The sequence below is a fragment of the Syngnathus floridae genome, chromosome 4 (genome assembly GCF_059516105.1).
Source record: "Syngnathus floridae isolate MCC-2025c chromosome 4, RoL_Sflo_1.0, whole genome shotgun sequence".
In the NCBI taxonomy this organism is placed as follows: Eukaryota; Metazoa; Chordata; class Actinopteri; order Syngnathiformes; family Syngnathidae; genus Syngnathus; species Syngnathus floridae.
Window position 1 is genome coordinate 13,831,484 of NC_142416.1, and position 22,597 is coordinate 13,854,080.

The 22,597-nt window shown below is 42.5% G+C and overlaps 4 protein-coding genes across 7 annotated transcripts; 2 read left to right on the forward strand and 2 right to left on the reverse strand.

Moving 5' to 3' along the window:
• Positions 1-60: 60 nt before the first annotated feature.
• On the forward strand, positions 61-2,277 carry LOC148399298 (extracellular superoxide dismutase [Cu-Zn]-like). 3 transcript variants are annotated; one of them, XM_088373762.1, is made up of 3 exons: positions 413-529; positions 622-655; positions 1,281-2,277. In XM_088373762.1, exons 2-3 carry the CDS (start codon positions 642-644, stop codon positions 1,912-1,914), a joined length of 648 nt encoding a protein of 215 aa, XP_088229888.1. In that variant the 5' UTR covers positions 413-529; positions 622-641; the 3' UTR covers positions 1,915-2,277. The 3 variants fall into 3 exon arrangements, with proteins under 3 accessions (XP_088229889.1, XP_088229888.1, XP_088229887.1); XM_088373763.1 differs by lacking the exons at positions 413-529; positions 622-655 and adding an exon at positions 61-199; XM_088373761.1 differs by having other exon boundaries at positions 447-655.
• On the reverse strand, positions 2,042-7,466 carry LOC148399299 (coiled-coil domain-containing protein 149-like). 2 transcript variants are annotated; one of them, XM_088373758.1, is made up of 13 exons: positions 7,184-7,466; positions 6,273-6,434; positions 6,150-6,188; positions 5,605-5,712; positions 5,083-5,199; positions 4,818-4,990; positions 4,661-4,733; positions 4,421-4,505; positions 4,165-4,309; positions 4,022-4,098; positions 3,491-3,526; positions 3,368-3,409; positions 2,042-3,287 (listed from the first exon to the last, which is right to left on the reverse strand). In XM_088373758.1, exons 1-13 carry the CDS (start codon positions 7,232-7,234, stop codon positions 2,851-2,853), a joined length of 1,545 nt encoding a protein of 514 aa, XP_088229884.1. In that variant the 5' UTR covers positions 7,235-7,466; the 3' UTR covers positions 2,042-2,850. The 2 variants fall into 2 exon arrangements, with proteins under 2 accessions (XP_088229884.1, XP_088229885.1); XM_088373759.1 differs by lacking the exon at positions 3,491-3,526.
• Positions 7,467-8,412: 946 nt separating this feature from the next.
• LOC148399300 (leucine-rich repeat LGI family member 2-like) lies at positions 8,413-12,187 on the reverse strand. The gene is made up of 8 exons (XM_088374533.1): positions 11,639-12,187; positions 11,345-11,416; positions 10,939-11,010; positions 10,777-10,848; positions 10,589-10,660; positions 10,202-10,371; positions 9,760-9,924; positions 8,413-9,551 (listed from the first exon to the last, which is right to left on the reverse strand). Exons 1-8 carry the CDS (start codon positions 11,803-11,805, stop codon positions 8,716-8,718), a joined length of 1,626 nt encoding a protein of 541 aa, XP_088230659.1. The 5' UTR covers positions 11,806-12,187; the 3' UTR covers positions 8,413-8,715.
• A 2,528-nt stretch (positions 12,188-14,715) lies between these two features.
• Positions 14,716-22,055, forward strand: LOC148399301 (uncharacterized protein C4orf54 homolog). Its single transcript, XM_088374734.1, has 2 exons — positions 14,716-18,633; positions 20,282-22,055. Exon 1 carries the CDS (start codon positions 14,731-14,733, stop codon positions 18,607-18,609), a length of 3,879 nt encoding a protein of 1,292 aa, XP_088230860.1. The 5' UTR covers positions 14,716-14,730; the 3' UTR covers positions 18,610-18,633; positions 20,282-22,055.
• The last annotated feature ends 542 nt before the right edge of the window (positions 22,056-22,597 follow it).

Sequence of the window (22,597 nt, forward strand, 5' to 3'; positions counted from 1 at the left end):
TTTTTTTTTTTACCCACTGACTAAAATACGAAAATGTAAGTTATACTTCACAACTGTAGGGGGAGACGAAGAGTTAAAAACAAAATGGGGATTTTTTTTATTGCACGTAATACGTATTGTATAAAAACTCATTTCAGAGTGCACTGGAATTTATAAGGAATGCCAGTCTGCAGGAAGCCTAACAACTCAATCAAACAAGGTATGATCTCATTCACGGCACACTCTCGTCTCACCTTAACTTTAATTTTCTGAATGTTACATACCTTTGTGTAACGGAACTTTTGACGACTGTGTCAGTCCTCGAAGGCCCGTGTCTTGCGTGTTTTATATGTCTCTCTGATGTAACACACCTAATTCAAATGGTCAGACAATAAGCAAAATTAGATAACAATTTTGATCATTTTCACGTGTGTTGCAGCAGGGAGACCTATAAAACATGCCGGGCACCGTTACCGTTACCGTTCGTCAAGGACTGGATTTGCCCACCCCTGCAGCGTGCAGTGAAGAAGCTGGTGTCTTACGAAAGCGGGTGCGCAGTCGATCTCGGACCTCAAGTCCCTGATTCTCTTACGATACAACAAGAAAAATAATCTGTTGCTCAAACGTTCTTTGATTCTGCAGTTTTCTTAATTGTAGTAACAATGCATCAACACTGGTGAGTATATTTCTTTATTTACCAAGCTGACTCAAAAAGTACGACTGAAATGGTTTGTGCATGCTGAAAACGCTACAAATTCCAACTTGCCAACTTTGGCAGTCCTAAAAACCTGTGCCGCATTTGGTTCGTGTAATTTATTTAACATATTGGCTTGTTGAATTCTGCATAAGACACCCGTTTTCATTAGATCATTGTGCAACGAGTTCACTTGTCCAGCTGTTACATGATGTTTTCCCAAGATGCCCACAACTATGTTAACTTTCTCTATTAAACAAGAGAATAATATTGCCACTAGTTAACAGTAAGGCTTTACAAACACCAATCGGACTGTTAAGCAACATAGAATGGGAGGAACTCTGTCTCCTCAATTATGTCCTCATTTACCAAACACATATTGGGTGTTGCGCAATGGCAAGGTGATGACGCAGTGGTTTACAGGCCTCTGTTGGAGCTTTTTGGAACGTGTTGCTGTCATCAAAATAAAAATGAGTGACTGTTTTTTTTTTTGTCAGTTTGAACCTTAAATACAACTAAAAGCAAGGACTTTCTATTTAAGCTGTTAACTATGTACCAATTTTGCATTGAGCATTTGAATTGTAATGGACATTTTCATATCTTACAGGCCAAAGTCAATAATGGTGGCGTCCCTTCTTTTGGTGCTGTACCTCTGTCAGAGTGCCTCAGCCTCCACCAGCACCTGGGCACCACCAGAGGTCTGGCAAAACAATGGCGCTCTGTATGCAACCTGTAAAGTGAGACCAAGCTCCACGCTAGCTGAGGGTTTGCCCAAGGTCTATGGCCAAGTGCTCTTCAAGCAAGATTATCCTCATGGGAAGCTCAGAGTGATTCTCCGCTTCAATGGATTCCCCACGGGGAGCGGGCCAGAGCCCAAGGCGGTGCACATTCATCAGTATGGAGACCTGCAGCAGGGGTGCGATTCCGCTGGAGGCCACTACAACCCTGAAGGTGTCAATCACCCCAACCACCCAGGAGATTTTGGGAACTTTGTGCCTCAACAAGGCAAAATCATGGCAGCATTTGAATCTAAGGCCACGCTATTTGGTCATCTGTCTGTGCTTGGAAGAGCAGTTGTGATTCACGAGCACCAAGATGACCTGGGCCTTGGGGGGGATGCTGGCAGTCTGCTTAGTGGAAATTCAGGACGCAGGCTCGGTTGCTGTGTTATTGGGATTTCCTCCCCCAATCCCTGGAATACATACTCCAGGTTGATGACTAGGCGCCTGCAGAAAATTTAATGCCACACTTTTTTTGTGGGTTGCTATTCTATTCTACATGCGCTTGCAGATCTTAAATGTATCAATCCTACATCATTGCCTGGGCTCAATATGCCTGATAGACGCATTGTTTTTTTTGCTGTGCAAACATATGAAAAGTAGTTTATTTTGAAGAAATTATTTACTAATACATTTGTTCTTTCATCACACAATTACCAGTACTTATAATTGGAATATATAACAGTGCCCCTGCTGAGGCAGTTATCTTACCTATTCATCCACAGTGCCGTTGGTGTCCCTTACAGTCTTTAAATGGTGTGCTCGCAATGTGTTTCACTCTGTAGCTTGTGTATCTTGTGAATAAATAAACAGCTGATGCAACTATTTGAATTGTTTTGAGTGGTGATTTCTGTCCTCCGAGGATACTCTTCCAATGGTTAAATCGAAAATGCATTTCACCAAATTCATCCTTCACAATGAAGAAAAAATTCAAATCTGATTTCAATTACATCTGATCCAGACTCATCTTATGGAAAAATGCATTATGCATTCTCATTTGTCTTGTTCAAATGTTATGTAACTGTTAAATCCTTGATGGAGTAGTTTCTGAGTAGAACTGATAATTGTTTTACTTCTACAAGTAATCCATATTGAAAAAGTTCTTTCCTAAAAGCTATTTGTCACATTTTGGTGCTTGACCCTACAGATACATTCATAACACTTCACTGAAATAATGAAACTGTCATTATGAAAATCCTGTTAGCTTGCTTTGTAGTCTAATGTATTCAGTTATTGTCTAAAATGATCAGAGAAAAGTAACACGACTCTGCTTTTTAAGCACAATTGTGTTAAAAACTGTAGCATACAGATTAGCAGCCTCTAGAAGTTTTCTGGAATGTACAGTGCCAGTGTGGAAGAACTATGCTGTTTGGATGTTATCTTTGACAGTAGACAGTATCAAACAGAACATGCCATATTATCTGTCCCAATAAAAAAATCCTGATCTTGCTGAATTTCCTGCTCCTTTTCAAAGGGAACCGTTGGTGGGATATGGACATGTTCCTCTATTATGATACATTCCGTTTCAACGTTCTCTGCTCCCACTTCAACTTTATTTTCTCTCGTGCAGTTCGATGTGACAGTTGGTTGCTCAGAAGGGTTTGACAGAAAGGGTGTGTTCACATCGATTGGAGGGGGGAAAACATCACCTGCACTCTTGTCATCTTTGGATTGTTGACCTTCACATAGCTCGTGGCTGTTTGGCAAGATTCTCGACGGAGGATTAGATGGCTCCTCTTCAGATGGAAGGAAAGACGAGTGGGATGATTTGGGAGGTTCTGCTGGCGTTTCACTCGCTTGTATTGGATGTCCTGATGAACACTGCTCTGACTCCCCTGTGAAAACATCCACACAATGTATGACAGTATGATGAGACAAGGAAAAAAAAAAAAAAAATTATGCTCCTATTGCAAACCTGCTGTGGCTGGTGGCTGAGTGTTGCAGCTGTCTTTTCCCTCTATTATGAAGGAAAATAGTGTTAATTATCTTGATATAGTTTCACAGTAACAAAAAAAAAAAAAAAGGGGGAGACACATACTTCCGCATATGCCCACCGAGATATGGTAAGTAAGGCCTTTGGGACAAAACACAAAAAGCAGAGGAAAGAATCATTTGCATGCTGATTAGAAGTACTTCAACCATTTTATTAGTTTTCAAGCACATGAAGTGAGAGGACAAGACAGTTTTAGGCTTTGCAATCAAGGCATAGATAGAGATAAAGGGGATTTATGAACTATTATTAGGGATGCCAAATACTGATACTGGGTATCAGTTTTGATGCCGATAACTTCCTTATTTCAAGGTATCGATACTCGCAATGTTATGCAGAAAATGGTACAGAAATTGGGAAGAAAAACTGCCAAAGAAATGATATATTTGAACTGTTAGGTCATTTTTTAGGGTGAGGATTTTTATGTATCAAAAAGTACTAGTATTATTGGCATCTGTATAGGTGACTAAAGAATTAGGTACTCTTACTGGTATTGATCTGAAAAAAAGTTGGCTTGAGCATCACTAAATATTATGACTGTATAGACAAATGTCTCTCACTGATCACATATTTGCCTACCCGGCAGACTCCACAATCCAGACGTCTCCAATGTTTTGAGCTTCTTCTCCAGTTCTGCAACTCGAGTTCCAAGAACCCTGGAGATAAGGGACCCAATAAGAAACATGCTGGTGAAGCAGAGAAAGACAAATAACAGTCAGCACTTGTTAATTTGTCGCTGGTGCTGAATCAACATGTTCTTCTCGTGGATGGTTTCCAGGAGAGCGGTGGCCAGGGACTTGAGGTCCGAAATGGACTGGGCGGTGACGGGTAGCGTGCAGCCGCTCTCGTCAGACAGCAGCTCCTTCACTGCATACACACCCAGATACAGTCGTCAAACTTTCCATCACACAAATGCATGTGACAGACGGAAAATTCAAGTCAGGGTGAGATGAGAGTGTGCTGCGAATGAGATGACACCTTGTTTGGCAGAGAGCACCCCAGTGAGTGCACTGCTGTTCGGCTTCCCGCAGACTCTGACATTCTTCCTGGATTCCAGTGCACTCTGAAATGAGTTTTAATACAGTATTAAAAACAAAATTCACAATTTTTAACTCTTCGTCTCCCCCTACAGTCATGTAGTGTAATTTACATTTGAGTATTTTAGTTAGTGGGTAAAAAGAAACATTGCAGCTAATATAATGTGTGAAATCCATGTACCTTGTACTTGCCCAGATTTGTCTTGAGCAAGGTGACCTCCTCCTGAAGCTGACAGAGCCGATCATGCAAATACCTGAAATACTCCAAACATGTTAAGAAATGGTCAAGAACTCTTCCACACTTCTTTTGTTGTTTTAAGTTCTTAACGCCAACAAACCTATTCTCCATGCAGAGAGCGTCGATATCCAAAATCCGAACGTCATCATTCCCGACGATGTGGTTCATCTCCACATTGAGGCGATGAGCCTTCTGTTGAAACACGTCGCGCTCCGCTCGGACGTCCTGAAGCTCGTCGCTGAGAGACTTTGTGCTGTGCTCTAGCAATTCGTTCTACAGCCACCCCAATACGAACACACGCACACAGCTCCATGATGTCAGAGGTCATCCGGGTTGGGATGACGCGAGTGGTCAGTCATGTTCACCTGCTCTCTGGCTCTTTCCAACTGTTTGACCAAGTCCTCACGTTCATGTGCTGGGAAATGGCGAGCGCCTACCTCGTCGTCTCCCAGTCGTTGTTTGGTGATAGTCATACGTAGGAGCTGGAAGACAATAAAGCCATTTGACGATGATGACTTCTTGGAGACTTCATGTTTTTAAACTATATTCGTCATGTTTGGGAATTTATAAGGTGATGCTGCCCATCTTTTGAACGCCATTACAGAAACAAGGATATATCGTTTTTTTCTATCCCCTGAAAGAACAAACATTTATTCGCGTTCCCACCTTTTCATAAATGTTTTTTTTTTTTCTTTAATGATCTATTTCTACTTCCTGGGCATTATTAGTTGTTGATTTGCCAGGAAGCAGGGCGCAAAATTGAGGTGTATTATACGGATGTAATTTTGTTAAATATACATTTGATAAAAATTGGAATTAGAGATGTTCAATGTGATCTATTTGCTGTACAAATGTCCCACCCATGGAAATTGAGTAATGCCACAGACCTTGTTGTCTCCCTGAGCTTCGGCCAGTCGTTGCTTCAGCTCCTTCACCTCATCAGAGAGACGGTTGCTTTTTTCTCTTGAGTCCCTCAGTAACTGAGCTAAATTCACCTGTGGAAAATGCCATAAGCTTTAGTGTAAGTCATTATTGTGACCCTTTGATACAATTGATCAAATTAGAGCCGTTAGCTGATGTCATGATAGATTGTACATCCTTCCATTTTCTATACTGTTAATTCTGTTCAGGACGCTGACACCCATCTCGATGCAACCCAAAGGGTGAAGGTCGATTGTTAATCACAGTTTCATTTTGAATAGGGCATTAAGGTGAAATTGGTCCTATGCTAGCTTGCATACCATGAACCAAACATAATCATGTTGAAATTCAGTTCTCCTGGATGTGAACCAACGCTTATTACAAAGAACACCCAAAGTCTTTAAATTAACTTGAGGTCATCATAGGACGGCAAATGAAATTCATCAGATCTCAGCAATCAAATTCATAATGGGCTTGTGATATAGTGTAATATCTGGCTTTGAAAACTTACTTGGTGCCGTTTTTCGGGAGGCAAAGACAGATCTCCATCCTGTTTTTAGGGAATTAATAGAATACAATGCGTTACAGATAAATAATATGTGTGTCTTCTTCACAATGCCTGCAAACATCTTACAATGAGCTCCCTGTATTTCTTTTTTAGTCCTTGGTGCCGTTCACGAAGCTGGTTGGCCATCAGCTTGTACTGATCCCTTTCCTGTTGGCATGTATCCAGCTCTTTGGACAGGATAAGCAGAGCTTCCTTCTTGCTCTCCAGCTTCCGCTTACAAATTAGGAACTGGGAAGGGAATGGATATTGGTCATTACAAAGGACATTTTCAGATGCAAGGAAAATTAATGTTGTAAATGTGACATAAATATATAGCTTTCTTTTTACCTGATCAGTCTCATCCATCCATTTTCGATAAAACTTGTAATCGCAATTGAGGGTTGGCCAACATGCATTTTTGGGGGTCTCCTAAAAAGTCATTTTGGAGGGCCAATCATGCCAGCAAAATGCATGCTAGGTTCATTGAATAATGGGAGTGTTATTTTATATATTTTTTCAGTGCCCTGCAAAGCCAGCTCACCTGTGACTACATATTATCCACTGTTGGAAGTGGCTGGGTGGATGATGTTCAATTTAGTATTTTGCAGAAAAGTAAGCTATTGCATATCTTGTTTGAACCCAGGAACCCTGAGTAAGGATTTCTACAAACAGCAATGAGGTTCCTCTATACATCATTTGTTCATTTCATCACTCCAAAACAAACAAACAAACAAAACCCCACAATTGTACCTATATTTCGTGATAATCAATCTTCTAAAAAAAAAAAAAAAATTAATGTAGACTTGTGTTTTTGCACTGTGCAGATGCAGCAAAAATCACTTCCTTGTGATCGTGCCCTGCAGACAAGGAGAGCTCTGCTTCAAGCTAAGCCATTTAAGCGGCATTAGTAACAAATAGCACTATTATTAAGTGTCAGGACGTGAGATTCGAGAGGTCAAGCCAGTGCTCGGTTTTTAGCACACAGGTTTTGTTTTTACCTCGTTTACCATTCCCTGCCAGTCGCCGTCACTCCTCCTTGACAGATCCATCTCACTGTGACGTGCAAGAAAATCCTTACTGACGTCAAAATATGACACAAATAAACGTGTCCTTTCTGCTAAAAATACTTCCAGCTACATGTTTGGGTAATCAACGCCGATGAGCTGGACACAATTAGCAGGAGTCATCAGAGATGTTCTTGTAAACAGTGGCAATAGCGCATTTTTTGCCGTTTCCTGCTACAGCGGCTAAATCCTTAAAAAAAAAATCTCGGTGGCTAGGGTTAGCCTCAATCACGTGTCACTTTGAGCCAATCCCACGGTTTCTTCAAAGTCACGTGGTTTTAAAACATGGCCGATGTCGAGCATCCCTGTTATCTTAACCCGAATCAACCTCAATTAATAAATCAAGTAAATTTGTTTCATTTATTGTGACTTGTAATAATTTTTAGATGATACTCGATGATGATTTGATAACGATACTGGACATTAGTGTACCTAAATATTGCAAAAGACATACCTAAACGTTATCTCTTGCATTACCGAAGATCTTTGGACGTCAATGTCGCGTCATGACGCATTTATGGTCACTTAGAAAAATTGTATCTTTTATTTTCAAGCGTTCTGAGTGTAAGATTTACATAGCCTCTTATATAAAATGTTTATTGATAAATTGTAATTCTAAAATATTTAATTTTTGTTACATTTCTTATTTTCAGATTATGATACGTCGTATCAATTTGAAACGTTCAGGGAAAAATAGCTTTCTTTTTGCAATGTTGATATAATTGCACATTTAAAGAGGAACAAGAAATACCCAAAGTGAATTGTGGTCATCATTTGTTTATTCATACACGAATAAAGGATTTGATTTTCATGAAATGCATACTATTAGCATTGCTAGTACATTCATCAGATACAATAATCATCAAGGTACACACCTCTACTGGTCAAGCGACGAGGTTGTCTAAAACAAACCATTTACTGTCTTGCTTTTTGCAATTAAAAAATATGAAAGAGGCACCACAAGAAGCATTTCAATAACAGCTTGTTTTGCATTTTGCATAGGTCAATGTATATTTGTGTTGAGCGCTTTATATAGACAGCTCCACTAATCCAAGGGAGAGTAAGAGGACCATGCACATCATATCACCAGAGTTACTGGACAAATACATATACTAGCATAGTACACAATTGCGACACAGCCAAATAATCTGTCACAGTGCAAATATTTCTTATCAATGTCTTTCATTTTTGGCAAAATTTTGTACAACAAAATTACAATAAAAGCATACATCTATAGCTATTACTGTACAATGAGCATAGCCATACAGTGCATGTATCCAGAGCATTTTATCGTATTGCATTGACACTGATGCAAGGAGCCAACTTGACTGAACCATTTCCGGAAAAAGTTCATTTTCTTACTTCGGAATTCTTCTGGAAACCTGCATTCGTGCAGGAATTCTAATGGAGGAGTATTCTCGTCTCACATATACTATCAGATTGAGACACAAAGTGGGTATTTTGATTTATAAGCTTAAATCTACCACAATATGCTCAAAGACCATTGACTTGCCCTTAAAGCTTGAAGAGAAGATGAAATTCCTGCGGTCAGTGGTGACTGCAGTAAAGGATCGTGGAGACTGCACATAGATGTCCTTGAACTTCTGAAAGGTTTTGGTCTCACTGTCCCAGAGGTAGATTTGAGTGAAGGAGTAATCGCTGCCTAAAGCAAGGTAGTGTCTGTCCGTGAAGGAGAACGGCTGGAGAACCATCGTCCCACGAGAAGGAAGGGCCTGCATCTCTGTGAACTGCTTACTGGTCCACTTGAGTATTTTGGAGTCACCTATGAAGCAGGTCATAGCCAGATACAATTCATTTTCCACTCGGAAAGCTTTGACCGCCACCACGTCCTCCGCATTTGGGAATTCACTGTGAAGCATGAACTTTAAGGTGCTCTTGTTCCACAAGTAGACGACAGGCGATTGAGAACGGCTGGCTAAAATGAGGTAGGACTTTCCGTCCATTTCAACATACTCAGCATCTGTATCACGGAACCATTCATGCAAGAACTGATAAGTATAGAACCCGGTTTGGTTCTGATCTGGTTGGTCAGTCCACTTGTAAAGAGTAGACAGGCCTGCTTTGGAGCTGTCTACTATTACAAAGTACCACTCTTCATCCATGCGGAAGACCTCAATGTCATTTGGTTTGGAGATGTTGAGGACCTCAATGGATTGAAACATGGTGAACTTGTTCTGCTGATCATCAAACTTGTAAAGGTGAGAGCCCCCGAAGAGCTGCGTGACGATAATCATGACGTGCTCGTCGACCAGGATTGACGCGCACCCAACGACAGACTTCCCTGGAGAGAGAAACGATCTGTCAGCAGCAGTACAACAGAGCATAATTCCTAACCACTGTGCTGTGGCACATTCGTGTGTCATGAAACATCACTGGGCCATTCATACAGCAGCTTTCCATGATCTAAACATGCCCAGAAATGACCACACAAAGTAAATTGAGACGATACATCACAAACATATCCTTGTGTGAACTGGGTACATTCCAACCTGTGATGTTGTCAAATTTTCGGAAATTCATTTCGATGTGATCCCACTCCATGACCACGCAGCTGTTTGAATTGGGTGCAGCCATGGCCACATAGATGTCCTCCTTAACGGAGAAGATGTCCGCTGACATGGACTGAATCGGAATTGACTGGTGATGCACAAAGTCTGCAGAGGGATAAAGACACAAAACACGTACAAGTGCATATATTAGGTGGAAAAAGTACAAATTCTTCAATTAATTGATCATGCACAGCAACATTTACACTGCTAAAATGTACATATCAAATGTGGACTCTGGGGTATAATGACCTCCACAGGGTAAGGTCATGCTAAATTATTAAATATTTTCATTGATTATTTCCTTCTCTTTCTTTCCACACACGGTGTCATCTGTATTATAGAGGGACAGTTCCGTTATTGCTTTGGCTTCATTTCAGTTTACCTGTAGACATGCACTGGTCTGGTGCAATGGGAAGGTCATTGAGACGCTTGCCCTTCATGTCAGTGGGACCTGCACAGAAGATGTCTGACACTGTGGCGTTTGTGTTTTTTAGCCACGTCATCAGCCACTTGTTCTCACAGCTGCACTGGAAAGCGTTGCCTCGTAGATCTCTAACGTCACACACGAGGGAATAAACACATTAATGCTATAAGTGCAATAAAAAACTGGACGTGATATATGCATTTAACATTCATTTGGGTAACAGTAATGCTGCGCAACACAAAGTGCAGTCTGACTCAGCTGAAGTAGAAATGCAGTAAGACACACACACACACACACACATGCACACACGCACACACACACTGCATACACAAAGTGCTTACTCACAGTTCCAGCAATGAATCCAAGTCAAAAAACAGGTCTCTTGGCAGGAACTTCATTTTGTTATTGGCAAGGGATCTAAACATAAACCCCAAAAAGAGAACATCAGCAAAAATTGTTGTAAAACTCATGGTTGTAATTTAGATGGCTGTGATTTAATTGGTTGTATACAAATGTGGAGTAACTTGTCTTACAGATGAGTTAGATCTCGCAGACCACGGAAGGCATTTTTGGTGATAGTTTCAATCTTATTCCCTTCAATGAACCTGTTCAACAAACAGTACAATAGGGATGCATAAATACACAGACTAGAAACAAAATGATTAACTTTTTTCAATGCTGTTTTAATTACTTACAAATATTCCAAATGTGGAAGACCATAGAAAGCATCATCTTTAATTGTGGTCAAAGAGTTAGCATTTAGAAGCCTGTAAAACAGAAGAGTAGGAGAAAAAATTGGAACCCTGCACAATTATTGACTACACTTTAATCCTCGTAAACTCAGCCCTGAATAAGATAATGTTTTTTTGCATTTTGTCAAAATGAGTACACTTATACTTTTGTTGAATTTTGTCTTATATTTAGGTTATGTTTTTTAGCTATCAGTAATGCAGTGCAGCTACAGTGAAAATCTAAAAACTGAGCTTTTACCTTTAATGCATTTGCTGTACAGCTTTTGTATGGGATTATTGAATTGCACAACTATGGTTCGAATGTATGTGCAAAGGTCGCTCAATAGTGTCAATTCAGAAATACACTTACAATAACTGCAGAGAAGGCATGAGTGAAAACATCCCCTCTGGGATTTCTGCAATGGAGCCGTTTACGATGCTCCTGGTAATATAAAATAAAAAAACAAACTCACATTGGGACATTTGGACCTCGAGCAGCAGAACCCAAGACCGGAACTCGAGTAACTTTAATTATTATTATTATTATTGCAATGTAACCAAGGACATGGAGAATTTCATTACATGTTTTTTTTAATGTCATGCTTAATTACGTTTAATATTTTTAATACTGTTTACGTAAATAGTGCTGAGAGATGCTACTTACAGCGAGTTGATGTCACTCGGCACTGATCGCGGGACGTGCGAGGTGCCAACACACATGATAGTTTCCTTCGTGCACGAACATCCTGAAGGACATTTAAAATTCTTTCTCCATTTGTTAGCGCTGCAAATACACAGTAGCGCAAACAAGAAGACCAGAAGACGGGGCATTGTGGACGTCACTTTGTCTCTCCTGTCGTTGCAATGTGAGGGAAGAAAATGTTTTGCTCTAGCAGCCGTCGGGGCGACATCCAGAATGCAGCAGTCGAGGACGCTCCTGCCCTGACACCGACTGACACGCGGCTGCGCCCTCCCAAGAACAACGTTGTTGATGCAGCCAGTTGCTCATTTATGAACATGGAAATTGGCTCAAACATACTCTTTTTAAAAAATAAAATAAAATTCATCCTATTATACAAAATTTTATCTGACTATAAAATATTTTGATATGCCTAAGGGACACATTTAATTTCTCTAAAACTGAGAGGGGGCAGGTCATTTATACCTGTAGATTATAGGTGTCAACCTCTGGTCCTCAAGGGAGGTCCTCTATCATGCCTGTTTGATATGTTTTCCTTTTCCAATAGCCCTAATTCAAATAATAGCTCACCCCCGCTTATTTGATTGTATTTGCTGATCTGTAGTAACCCAGTCCGCCTGGAAAATAAAAAGACAGGCCAATATTAATCTATTGAAATGAGATGCTTCAATGCAAAACACATGCTTCTTGTTTTGAGGGGGGCTAATAGGTCACAGCAGATCCTAACAAGGTGGCAAATTTGCAGAAGGACAAGAAGTTGATGAGGATGATGAAACTGAATCTTCATCGCCAAGTGGAAGCAATCGTACATGTCTGCCATGGCTGGCATAATTCATCACAGCTCTGCATCAATCATTGCTGTTTTTAGCCTCTGCGTGCTGGCCTTAACACAATGTGGGCACGTGCAAACTGAAACCAAGACTCTGGCTATATGCTATGTTGTTGTCAAATAGCTTTGGATGATACGTGGAAACTGACAGACATTTCAAACATGTTTTGCGTCAGAGGCTAACAACACCTGCTCGGTCGTATTATTTGTCTTTCACACTCACACAGAGACGACTGCCGCTTGTGACCCCTGACACCACAGATGTTGTTACATTTTGCTCATGTCTCGAATGCCTGCGCACGTTATGAAAGTGACCCCTTTGCCCCTCAGCTATAGAAAATTAACATTAGACATACGTATATTTACATGGACAGAAGTCCCTGCTGACCTTACTCTAAATAAAAGATTATACTTTGATTGCTGTGTCTAAATTAGTTGTTCATAGAATATTCTACTCATATTCATTATGTGTGTTATCTTTGCGGTCGTTTCGTCTTGAATGCTGACTATAGCAAAGCTGCTGAGCCGGGATTTTTTCAACACAAAGATAGACTAACCAACATATAGTAAATAAGTACAACACTCAGGGAATGGCACTGTGTTTTACTGAGTGATGTTTTTTTTGTGGTCATTGCAAAAATCAAGCTCTTGTCCAAGACATTTTTAAACCGTGTCTTAAAAAGTCTATGCAATCCAGTTAATTGTTATCCACCCAGCTCCTGTTTTCATCATAAAAACTGGCAGATTTGGTTGCTTGATAATATTCACGTTTTCTCAATTTTCACATTCAGTTGGTTGGGTAAATTTTCCACAAATCATCTTTTGACCCTTGGGCGTCGGAGGCGGGTGCAACCTAGACAAGTATGCTGTCAGTGAGTGCTGCACAAGTGTTTCATGCTCTCAAACATCTTGTGTTCATGAGCAAGAGCAGCAGAAAGAATTCCGTTAGTATCAGAAACAAAAGGGCGGAGATTCATAGAATAGCAGTTTGAATTTCCGCCCCTTTTCTGTCAGGTTTAGACAAGTGAAATTACAGCTCTCATAAGTGTTGCTAGCAAACATGTTGCAGCCATAACTCAATCTGCTGTAAAAGTTTGGAGGGGTTAAAGAGAATTAGGAGTTAAAGTGTCCTAGCATTTAGCATGGCTCATCCCTGAGGGTTTGTCACCTTCTAGAAGACATTTGTCAGCTCTTTGAGTAGACAGACAGCTGTGTGACAAACACTTGTCAGCTCTGCACATCTGCCATGCTTGTTCACACCGGGAGATTTGCTGCTTTGCTTTTCAGGCCACTATTTTTACCCCAGGTACACGTTGCAAATCGATTCTGGGCCGTGACCCTGTTACCAATCAGCATCTAATGTTTGCAAAAAACCATCTCGGACGATGATAGATGGTGCTTGCGATTGACCACCTGCTGTTTTAATGTATCCTTTCTAAGAAACTGATCTGCACGCGTCTTCATTTCAAATAGCTACAACTGTGGATGTTCTCTGCGGAGCTCGCTTCAACCTGTACTTGCTCACATATGGGCATGCACGGAGGAACCTTTAATAGCTCACACTGCATGCACTCTGCTTCTACATAGTTTCTAGCTGGACTACTAAACAGTTATGATTACTACATTTTCTTGTTTTTCAATTCAGCTTTCTCTCAACGTGGTGGTTGACGCTCAGTTTTACTGTGACATCTCATCAATCTGCCATTGCTAAGACACTACGTTACTCGTTTTCTCGTTTGATTAGCAATAGATTTAATGCACTTTTAACTCATTTAAAAGCAAACAATTGCCTTTTCAAACATATTTACACTGCTATGAATGTGCGGATTGCTACATCATGTTTATGTTTTCAATACAGAGCAGAAGTAATTTTCCAAAAGATTTTGAAGGCAAGAAGTGCAAAGGGTTTGAAGAACTACTTTTGTCACCTCTGCATGTTGTTGCTTTAAAAATATCAAGAATGATGAAAGGTATATTGAGGAGCTGTTCATCTCATAGAGGTGCTGAATGTCCAGTTTAAAAAACTAACTCCATAAAAAGAAACAAATGAATAACCTTGAGGGCAATGTTAAAAAGCTGTTATATGATGGTGGTCCTCCCCCAATGGTCCCACCCTCTCCCCCATTACCCTCTCCCCTCCCCACTATCTCACTCGCGGCTCTCTGTGCCCACGTTCTGGCAGCCGGCAGAGTTTTCCGTCCTGTGTCGGGTCAACATCGCAGACCTCATGGAAGCAGCGGAGGAAATTCTCACTTACCGAGATGGCCCCGGACCTTTTAGGACGCTGCTCCCGGGGGACAAGTCTAAGGACGCTGGGGGACATTTTGAGAATAAAAATGAGTCCAATTACGTGGATTTGGACATGAGACCAGAAGGCGCCAAGACTGTGAAAGTAACGTTCACCGGCGAGGGGAGCCAGCTGTCTGTCAAAAGTGACGGTTCGAGGCAGGGGCTGCGTGGACAGGCCTCTGTGGACTCTGCGGACATGTGCAGCAGTGTTGATCCAACTTTGAAAACTCCTGCCGAACTTTCCGACGATGAGGACTCCGAAGATGAGACGCAGCTCCAGGTGGAAGTGGACCCGAGCGACTGCAGCGAGGGAGACGAGTACCTGAACAGCCGAACCGAGTCGGACGACGGTGCCAGTGCAGTTCTGTCCGACCACAGCGGCACGGACACGCTTAAGGACGAGTCTCACTATATTACCACGCATGAAATCCAGTTGACCGAACTCGACCACGACGTTGATTACGACCTCGGCCGTGGTGCCAGCTGGGACTTTGAGGACGACAACGTTGTGTACTCCTTCGTGGATTACGCCTCGTTCGAAAGCGACGACACCCGAACCGGGACTCTGATCTTGGAGGGCAGGGGTCAGGTTGCCACACTCGGTGCGAGCACAGAGCAGGACGACAGCGATCTTTGCGACTCAGAGAAATGCGCCAGCTCGGATGAAAGTGTGTGCAAAAACCGTGTCGTCGGGGACAAAATCCACCTATCAATCAAAACGTCCAGCGAGGAGCCTGTCGTCGGCATTACGGACGAGGGCGCCAAGCGCTTTGGAGACAGGAGCCACTTTTCTTTCATGAGCGCTGGACCTCTGGGAGATAACACAGCCAAGTATTTCATACCCGCTCCGGGCCGTCAGCACCTTGCAACCAAACTAAGACGGAAGGACATTAATGAATATTCCAGTGGCGCCTCCAGCTCCATCAGCGAGCTGGATGACGCCGATAAGGAGGTGCGTAATTTAACCGCCAGGTCATTCCGAAGCTTGGCGTGTCCTTACTTTGATACGATTAATTTGAGCACTTCGAGCGAGTCGTCCATGTCGGAATATGATTTAAACAAGTGGTCTGCTTACGTGGATTGGAATTATGGACACGTCCCGCGGGGGGGAGAGCACAGTGTCATTGCGCACAAGACCTCCAGCGCCACATTAGAAATGAATGAGACGGTGGAGAGTCAAGGAGCCCCACGGGCTAATAAGAAACTAACATTTCATCAGGAAGAGTCTTTGTGCAAAGGTGCAGCGATAAAAGATCAGCGAGGGGTCACGTTGAATGTCCAGTGCAACTTAGACACACAAGCAGCCACCAGGCGACCCAAAAGTACCAAGAGCAGGTCCGGGGAGGTGCGTGGAGCAGTGTTGGCTAGGTCAGGCTGTGAAATGCAGTATCACCACACAGACAGCACAGGCAACACACATAAGAGAGCCATCTTTGCATCAAGCCTGCTTCAAAATGTCATCTCCAAAAAGATGCAGTTTGAGCAGGAGCGTATGATGGAGAGAGGCGAGCTCTCGGCCGCACACCCTGCGCTCTCCCCTTGCTTTCTGGACGGGGGGAATGGCAGGAGGGGCTTTCAAAGGCAAAGCTCTGAATCAGGCTCAGGTTACACTAATTCTGGAGATGACCAGCCTTTGGAGGGCAGCAGGCCGAGTTCTTGTGAGCTGGCAGAAGAGCAGAGGAGCAGCGATGCCGTCGAGGATTCAGGAAAAAAGGTGACTAAAACGGGCCTCAGTCACAGTCAAAGCAGTGCGTTTAATTCCTGGAAGGACGACGAAGCCCTGAAGGAGGCTGAGCTCTCGGCAGCCGCCAAGGAGGCCAAGGAGGAATCGGACAGAAGCAACATGCTCACAAAACTCCTTTTCATGCCGAGCTGCCAGCGTTTCCCCAAAGACAAGGAACGTTCCGAATGTGACACGGTGCTCAAGACAGCAAACACAGCTAGTAAAGAAGAAAGCGACAAAGGCGGAAAAACACCTGAAATCAAAATATGTCTGAGAAGCGTGAAGGAAAATAAAGGAGGGGCCCTGAATATTGCCAGTTTGTTAACCCCTAAAATAAGTTCCATTAACACATTTCGGGCAGGGGGTGATGCCAAATGTCATATTTGGTCTGCTTCAGATAAGATCCCAAATTTTACGGTTCGAGACGTCCGAGACACCAAGTGCAAGTTTCAAACGCCAATCTACCGTGTCCGAGATGTGCGAAAACTGGTGAAAAGTTCATATCGCTGTGTTTCTTTGGATAATAGTGACAGTAAAAGTGCGGTTGAAACGAGTGAAAAACCTGAAGAGAAGGCCAAAAAGGAGCCAGTAAAACAGGTGTCACCTTCTCCCATTGTCATTAAATGCCACTCAGTAAAAACAAATAAATCACCAAAAGAAACAGAAGCAGACACGGCACCACAGTGTGCCACCAGCAAAGTCCCTCTTGCTGTAACAAAGCCGCCAAATCTTGACCAGTCGGAAGCTGACAAACTATTAAAACAAAGGCAGGAGAAGTTTGGAGGCGAGGTGGCTGACAAGCGATTTGAGCCTCGAATTCCCAAACAGGCCGCACTGGAGAAACTCAAAGCTGCTGTCAAAACAATGGAGCAACTTTACGTTTTTGACCGAAACGAATGGAAACGCAAAACTCAACCTCAGCAGCCAATCACGGGCAGTCATGTGCTTTCGCTCATCTCCCGTGAGGAGCAAGGAGCAGAAGAAGAAACCACGGCAGTGCCGGAAAGGAACGAAGAAGGTCCGGAGAACATCATACATGTTCCTCGTGGTGACGAGTCAGCGCATTGCCAAACCTTCAGCAACAAAAGTGTCCTTCGTGTCGGCAAGAGCAACAAAGCTCACGTCAGTACTAGCTCGCTTGCGAGCCCTGGGCAACAAAGTCTACAGAAAAGCTCCAAGATGCCAGCTATGCCTTTTTCCGTGAAAATCGAACCTGGCAAACATTCACAGGTAGAACAGAGAAAGTTCCAAATCAGCCCCACTATTCCCAGCGTCCCACAAAGCGATTCAGAGAACTATTTAACCATACCGGGCCTGACACACGGCAATGAGATCAAAGTGGCCAACAAGGAGACAGCTTACACGGAGATGAAGCCGAGCATCAGCCAACAAGTTGACGTCAAGACACCTGAGCAGAAAAGATTATTAATGGCTGAGTGCCCAGCTTCATCTATCTACCACCAGCCTGCAGCGGGCCAGCAGACACAGCAAGTGTTATGTTTCTCACCCCCTTTTGCCACTCTGTCACCTCCACCTTCGAGCGGAGACGCGGGCCTTCAGCGCAAAATGCTCCTCGACCCCACCACGGGACTTTATTACCTAGTGGACACGCCAATCCAGACCTCCACAAAGCGACTTTTTGACCCAGAAACAGGCCAGTATGTGGACGTGCCACATTCACCCGTGCCGCCCATCGCCCCCGTCACCCCCGTGTCCCTCCCGATGCCGCCCCTGGCCCTTAGCCCGGGGGCATTCGCACCCACCTACATGATTTACCCGGGATTCATCCCCTCGCCAACTCTGCAAGCTCAGGCCTTGCTGACACCGTCGCCCGGTCATTCTGAAGACAGAGAAAAGTTGAAAAACAGCACAAGTGCAAAGCAGGAAGTGAACGTTCCATCGGCAGAAAGCCCCTACTACAGCGCCACGGCCGAGGCCCCGCCGGAACACGTGAAGCCCCCTTCGCTCATAGGAGGCGCGGTCAGCTCGGACAGGAAGCCGATTATCAGCATCACAACGCAACAAGGTCCAAGAATCATCGCCCCGCCTTCCTTCGACGGAACAACGATGAGCTTTGTGGTGGAGCACAGATGACCAAAAAGACACCTCATTGCACACGTAAGTTCGCACATTCCCGAAACAGTCACATTCAATACTCTACCATAGTTTTCTAAATTAATTTGAATTGAGTTAGGGTTTAATGTATGTTCTTTGTTGCTCTGATCTGTTGTCTGTCTTGTTGTTAGTCAGTCTTGGAATCAAGACATGTTCCTTACTTCTGCCACATTGGTGCGGCCTTGAAGGCTCTGAAAGCCTTACTTAGGCAGCACATGTTAAGGCGTGGGCGGTATGACCCGGATGGCGCCGGCTGGGTGGGCATGACGGCTGAGTCGGGCCGGTCCTGACTGTGGCGTGCAGCTGTCCTTACAGCTTGAGCCAGACTCAGGGAGCATGCGCTGAGGTGCGGGCGGTAGGTCCCGGTCGGCGCCAACTCGACATCTGATTGCCAACAAGTAATCAAAGCAAGACAATATGATGCATTCTTTCAAGTCCCACTCGAGTGAGCCTGACCACCATTAGCGCTATAGTGATATCATTTTATAAATGGCTTATTTTTTTATTCGTGAGGTCAAGGAGTTTGAGGTCAAGCGGTGTGTATGCGTTCGTGACCACATAAAATCTCAGCTCAGCTGTAGCATGTCAGCGTTAATAGACATATGGGAGCTTCTTGACAGGTAACGTGAGCCCTCGGAACTGTCGCCGGGCTTGGTCGCATTTTCAACCGCATCGCTTAAGTTCCCCGTTATATGCATGACGGCACTGTCGGACGATTTGGATAGTGAGCGTTTGTTTGCATGCTTGATGTTGAGTGTTAGATAAAAATGCAGGAACGTAGAATCTTACAGACTCCCACATATAGAATGATTTGAGTTTTTCTATCCAATCTTTTTTCTCCTTTTTGCGGAAATTGGTTTTGTAATTTTGGTGTAATCAGGCTAAATGTGCCACCATATTTTACTGGGTTATAATTCCAAAATAAATGCTGTAGAAAATGGTTTCAGTATAGAATAACAAAGCCAACACTGTATAGTCCATGAATAGGATCATTAAAAAAAATAAAAGGGTTGACTCATTCACGCTTGTAATCTGTTCCAGTCTATTGTCAACTAAGGTGTCAGAATAAGAATACAACTGCGTGAGCTTGCAAGATTCCTCAGTCTGGACTTTAGTAATGGGGTAAAGTGGTACAATGTGTGTGTGTGTGTGTGTGTCATTGAGTGAGTGAGTGTGAAGGGGGCATGGCTGGGAGAGTGAAGCAGGAGGAAAAGGTCAGGTCAATGTAAAGTATTTGTTGTGCTGATGCAGGGAGAGGACAGCTGCTGGAAGAGATCAGATGCTGCTACTCGCTCCACCGTGGAAGCGAGTCCACGGGGCTGGAACGAGGGTCAAATTTTTATAGCCCCCCTCCCCCTCTGCCCAGTCCAAAACGGGCGGATGGCAGTGGAGAGCAGTGTACTCCCTTTACTCTTACATAAACTGCATAAACTGTGTTTTGAATCCCTGCAGTATAGTGAAATACGGCACTTGTCACATTCGAAGTGAACGCTTGGTACTACCTCAATTATACGGCGCTCAAAAATAGATGGAAATTTGGCATCATTCGTCATCTGTAATACATGGAGGAAAATAAATTCACCTGATCTTGAACCGATAGAGTATGCAAGTATCGTTATTAAACGAAAGGTTTCTTACTTTTCATTTGTAGACATCTCCGTGGAGAAATCCGCCTTCCTTCAAGCCCAGTCAGCACCTGTTCTTCAAGACATCCTTCAAGTCATTACAAGTTTAGTCGCTTTGCATGGCAGCGCTTTGCAAGGTATAAACAGTGACTCACAATATGCGTTGCTTTACCAATCTAGCAAAAAAGTCAATTGGTCACCAGACATAAAGAAATAGTATTAAGGACAGGGACCATTTGTCAAGAGTGAAGTCAGCTCAATGTGGATTTTTTTTTTTTTGCATTGTGTCACAAGATTGTGGTGTTGACAATAGGCAATTATTTACAAGTTGAAATCTCATGTTCTACTTGAAGTACATGCATCCTCTGTATCATGACTGCCGCAGTGCTGTTTACACCTGCTACTGTAGCACTGGAATGAAATGTATGGAATGAGTCAGCTGTGATTTATTAGGGAAGAAAGCTTGCACCTTAAATGACACAAGGAGAACAAAGCACACCAAGTGTGCCGAAGCGGAGCCGGGACTCCTGTTTGATTTTTAGGGGATGACTTCCTCTATTTGTGTTTATTTATTTTTACACTTTTGGGTGTAATGAGGTTGGAGTCAGTGTGTCTGCTGCATGCATGTGTGAGTGTGTGCGTGTGTGTGCTCCACATGCAGGGGGTATAAGCATTCTGCAAGCATACAAAGGAGAGTCATGTTACTTCACTGTGAACAAGAGCCAGCTAACACAACATGCTAGTGTTCTCCTGAGAATTTAGTAGGAAACTGTCAAAAATGACTTGACGTGAATATTTTTGATTCAATTGAGTATCAGTAAGCTAGAGCCTATTTCAGCAGCCTTTTTTTTTTTTTTAAACAAACTAGAAAAATTCTTCAGATTCACAGAAAAATCTAAAAGATACTCAATAGTCAATCATCTGGCCTGGCACCTTGGAGGGGGCCATCCATGCATAATTCAGGGGGAGCCACTGCCCCCGCACCCCCCTAGCTCCGCCAGTGCCTACAAAGAATGGGCTCAACATGCATGTTTACAATGAATGACCTTTTTGTAGTCCTACAACATTCTAGTGAGAACAGGCCTGTTAGTGTGCTTTTATACCAAACACTAATCTCACCAACTTGTACAAACAATCCTTAAAACCCCTCAAATGTTCGTTAACAGTTGCATTGGATGACATTTAGGATGAATTCAATCATAAACACTCCGGGAATACATTTTGACTATGCAATGAGCCATTACAAATGATCAAAACCACCCCGTCCAGACTGTTGTTTTAGCAGGTTACCAACCTACTGTATTAAAGGTAATTGAATCTGCTGGTCAGTCTATTTGCCTTCTTTGTGTAAAACACACAAATTTATTTAAATTGCCCTTATCTCAGAGTTTGTACGAGTGTGTAATTTGGACGGATGTTTGATAGCGCAGAATGGCTAATTTGTGCTTCATTGCAACTTGACTGGATGAATTTTGAAGTGCACGGTTGCTATAACGTCTATTTTTGAATCCATCTGTCTTTGTGGAATCGCTAATTCGGGACTAGTGCAAATTGTATTGATAACTATACAGCATTTATAAAAACCCTTTTAAAGATATGTGGAAGAGAATGATTGCATATCCCTAACATTTTGCTTTGTATCCTTTTAATGCCAAGTTGTGCAAAAGAGGCTCCAATGTTTATTATTTGATTATTTATTGTAAAACACTAAATATATGTATATCATTTAGACTCTGATAAGAATGCTTCTAAATGGAAACTGTTGTATTTATGATATGAATATAAAAGCCATCATACCTACATGTGCATTTTTCGTCTGTTGTATAATTTGTATGAATGGATATTATTGTACTTAATGCACTTGGATTATATCTGTTCAACATTTAAATGACTGCAGAGGTTGCAGGCACATTTTTTGATTATTTTCCCCTAAAATGGCAGAGTTACACGAATAAAACATTCTCAAGTTGAACAGTTGAAAATGCAAGCTACTGGTGTTTGCATTATTTGAATGGGATTTAGCAATAACGTGTACGTTCACATTTAACCTTTCCCCACAGAAAAGGTGAGCTATTAAATATTTTTGGCAGCCACAAAATGCTGAAAACGTTCCAGAATTGACTTGAATTTAGATGTTGCCGGTTTGTACTACATAATTGTTACAATAAGTTTAATAAAATGAGCACAATAAGCCTATATAAAAAAAAAAGAGTTTAAAAATAGATTTAATTGGATAGGGTTAACGTGTAGAATTTCCTGTTATTTATTTATTTACGTATTCATTATTATTTATTTATTTATTTATAAATGAATGAACATCAAAACATTCTACACATTGTCCG

What these genes read in the sequence shown, in the direction of transcription:
- LOC148399299 (XM_088373758.1), bottom strand. Translation starts at nt 7,234, where the DNA reads ATGGATCTGTCAAGGAGGAGTGACGGCGACTGGCAGGGAATGGTAAAC. An exon ending in GGTGCTCTCTGCCAAACAAG is followed by an intron (nt 4,310 to 4,420) that starts GTGTCATCTCAT and finishes GTGTGTATGCAG; the next exon opens with TGAAGGAGCTGCTGTCTGAC. An exon ending in CTCGGTGGGCATATGCGGAA is followed by an intron (nt 3,410 to 3,490) that starts GTATGTGTCTCC and finishes CCTTCATAATAG; the next exon opens with AGGGAAAAGACAGCTGCAAC.
- LOC148399300 (XM_088374533.1), bottom strand. Translation starts at nt 11,805, where the DNA reads ATGCCCCGTCTTCTGGTCTTCTTGTTTGCGCTACTGTGTATTTGCAGC. An exon ending in ATGCCTTCTCTGCAGTTATT is followed by an intron (nt 11,011 to 11,344) that starts GTAAGTGTATTT and finishes TCTGTTTTACAG; the next exon opens with GCTTCTAAATGCTAACTCTT. An exon ending in CTGCGAGATCTAACTCATCT is followed by an intron (nt 10,661 to 10,776) that starts GTAAGACAAGTT and finishes GTTTATGTTTAG; the next exon opens with ATCCCTTGCCAATAACAAAA.
- LOC148399301 (XM_088374734.1), top strand. Translation starts at nt 14,731, where the DNA reads ATGGAAGCAGCGGAGGAAATTCTCACTTACCGAGATGGCCCCGGACCT.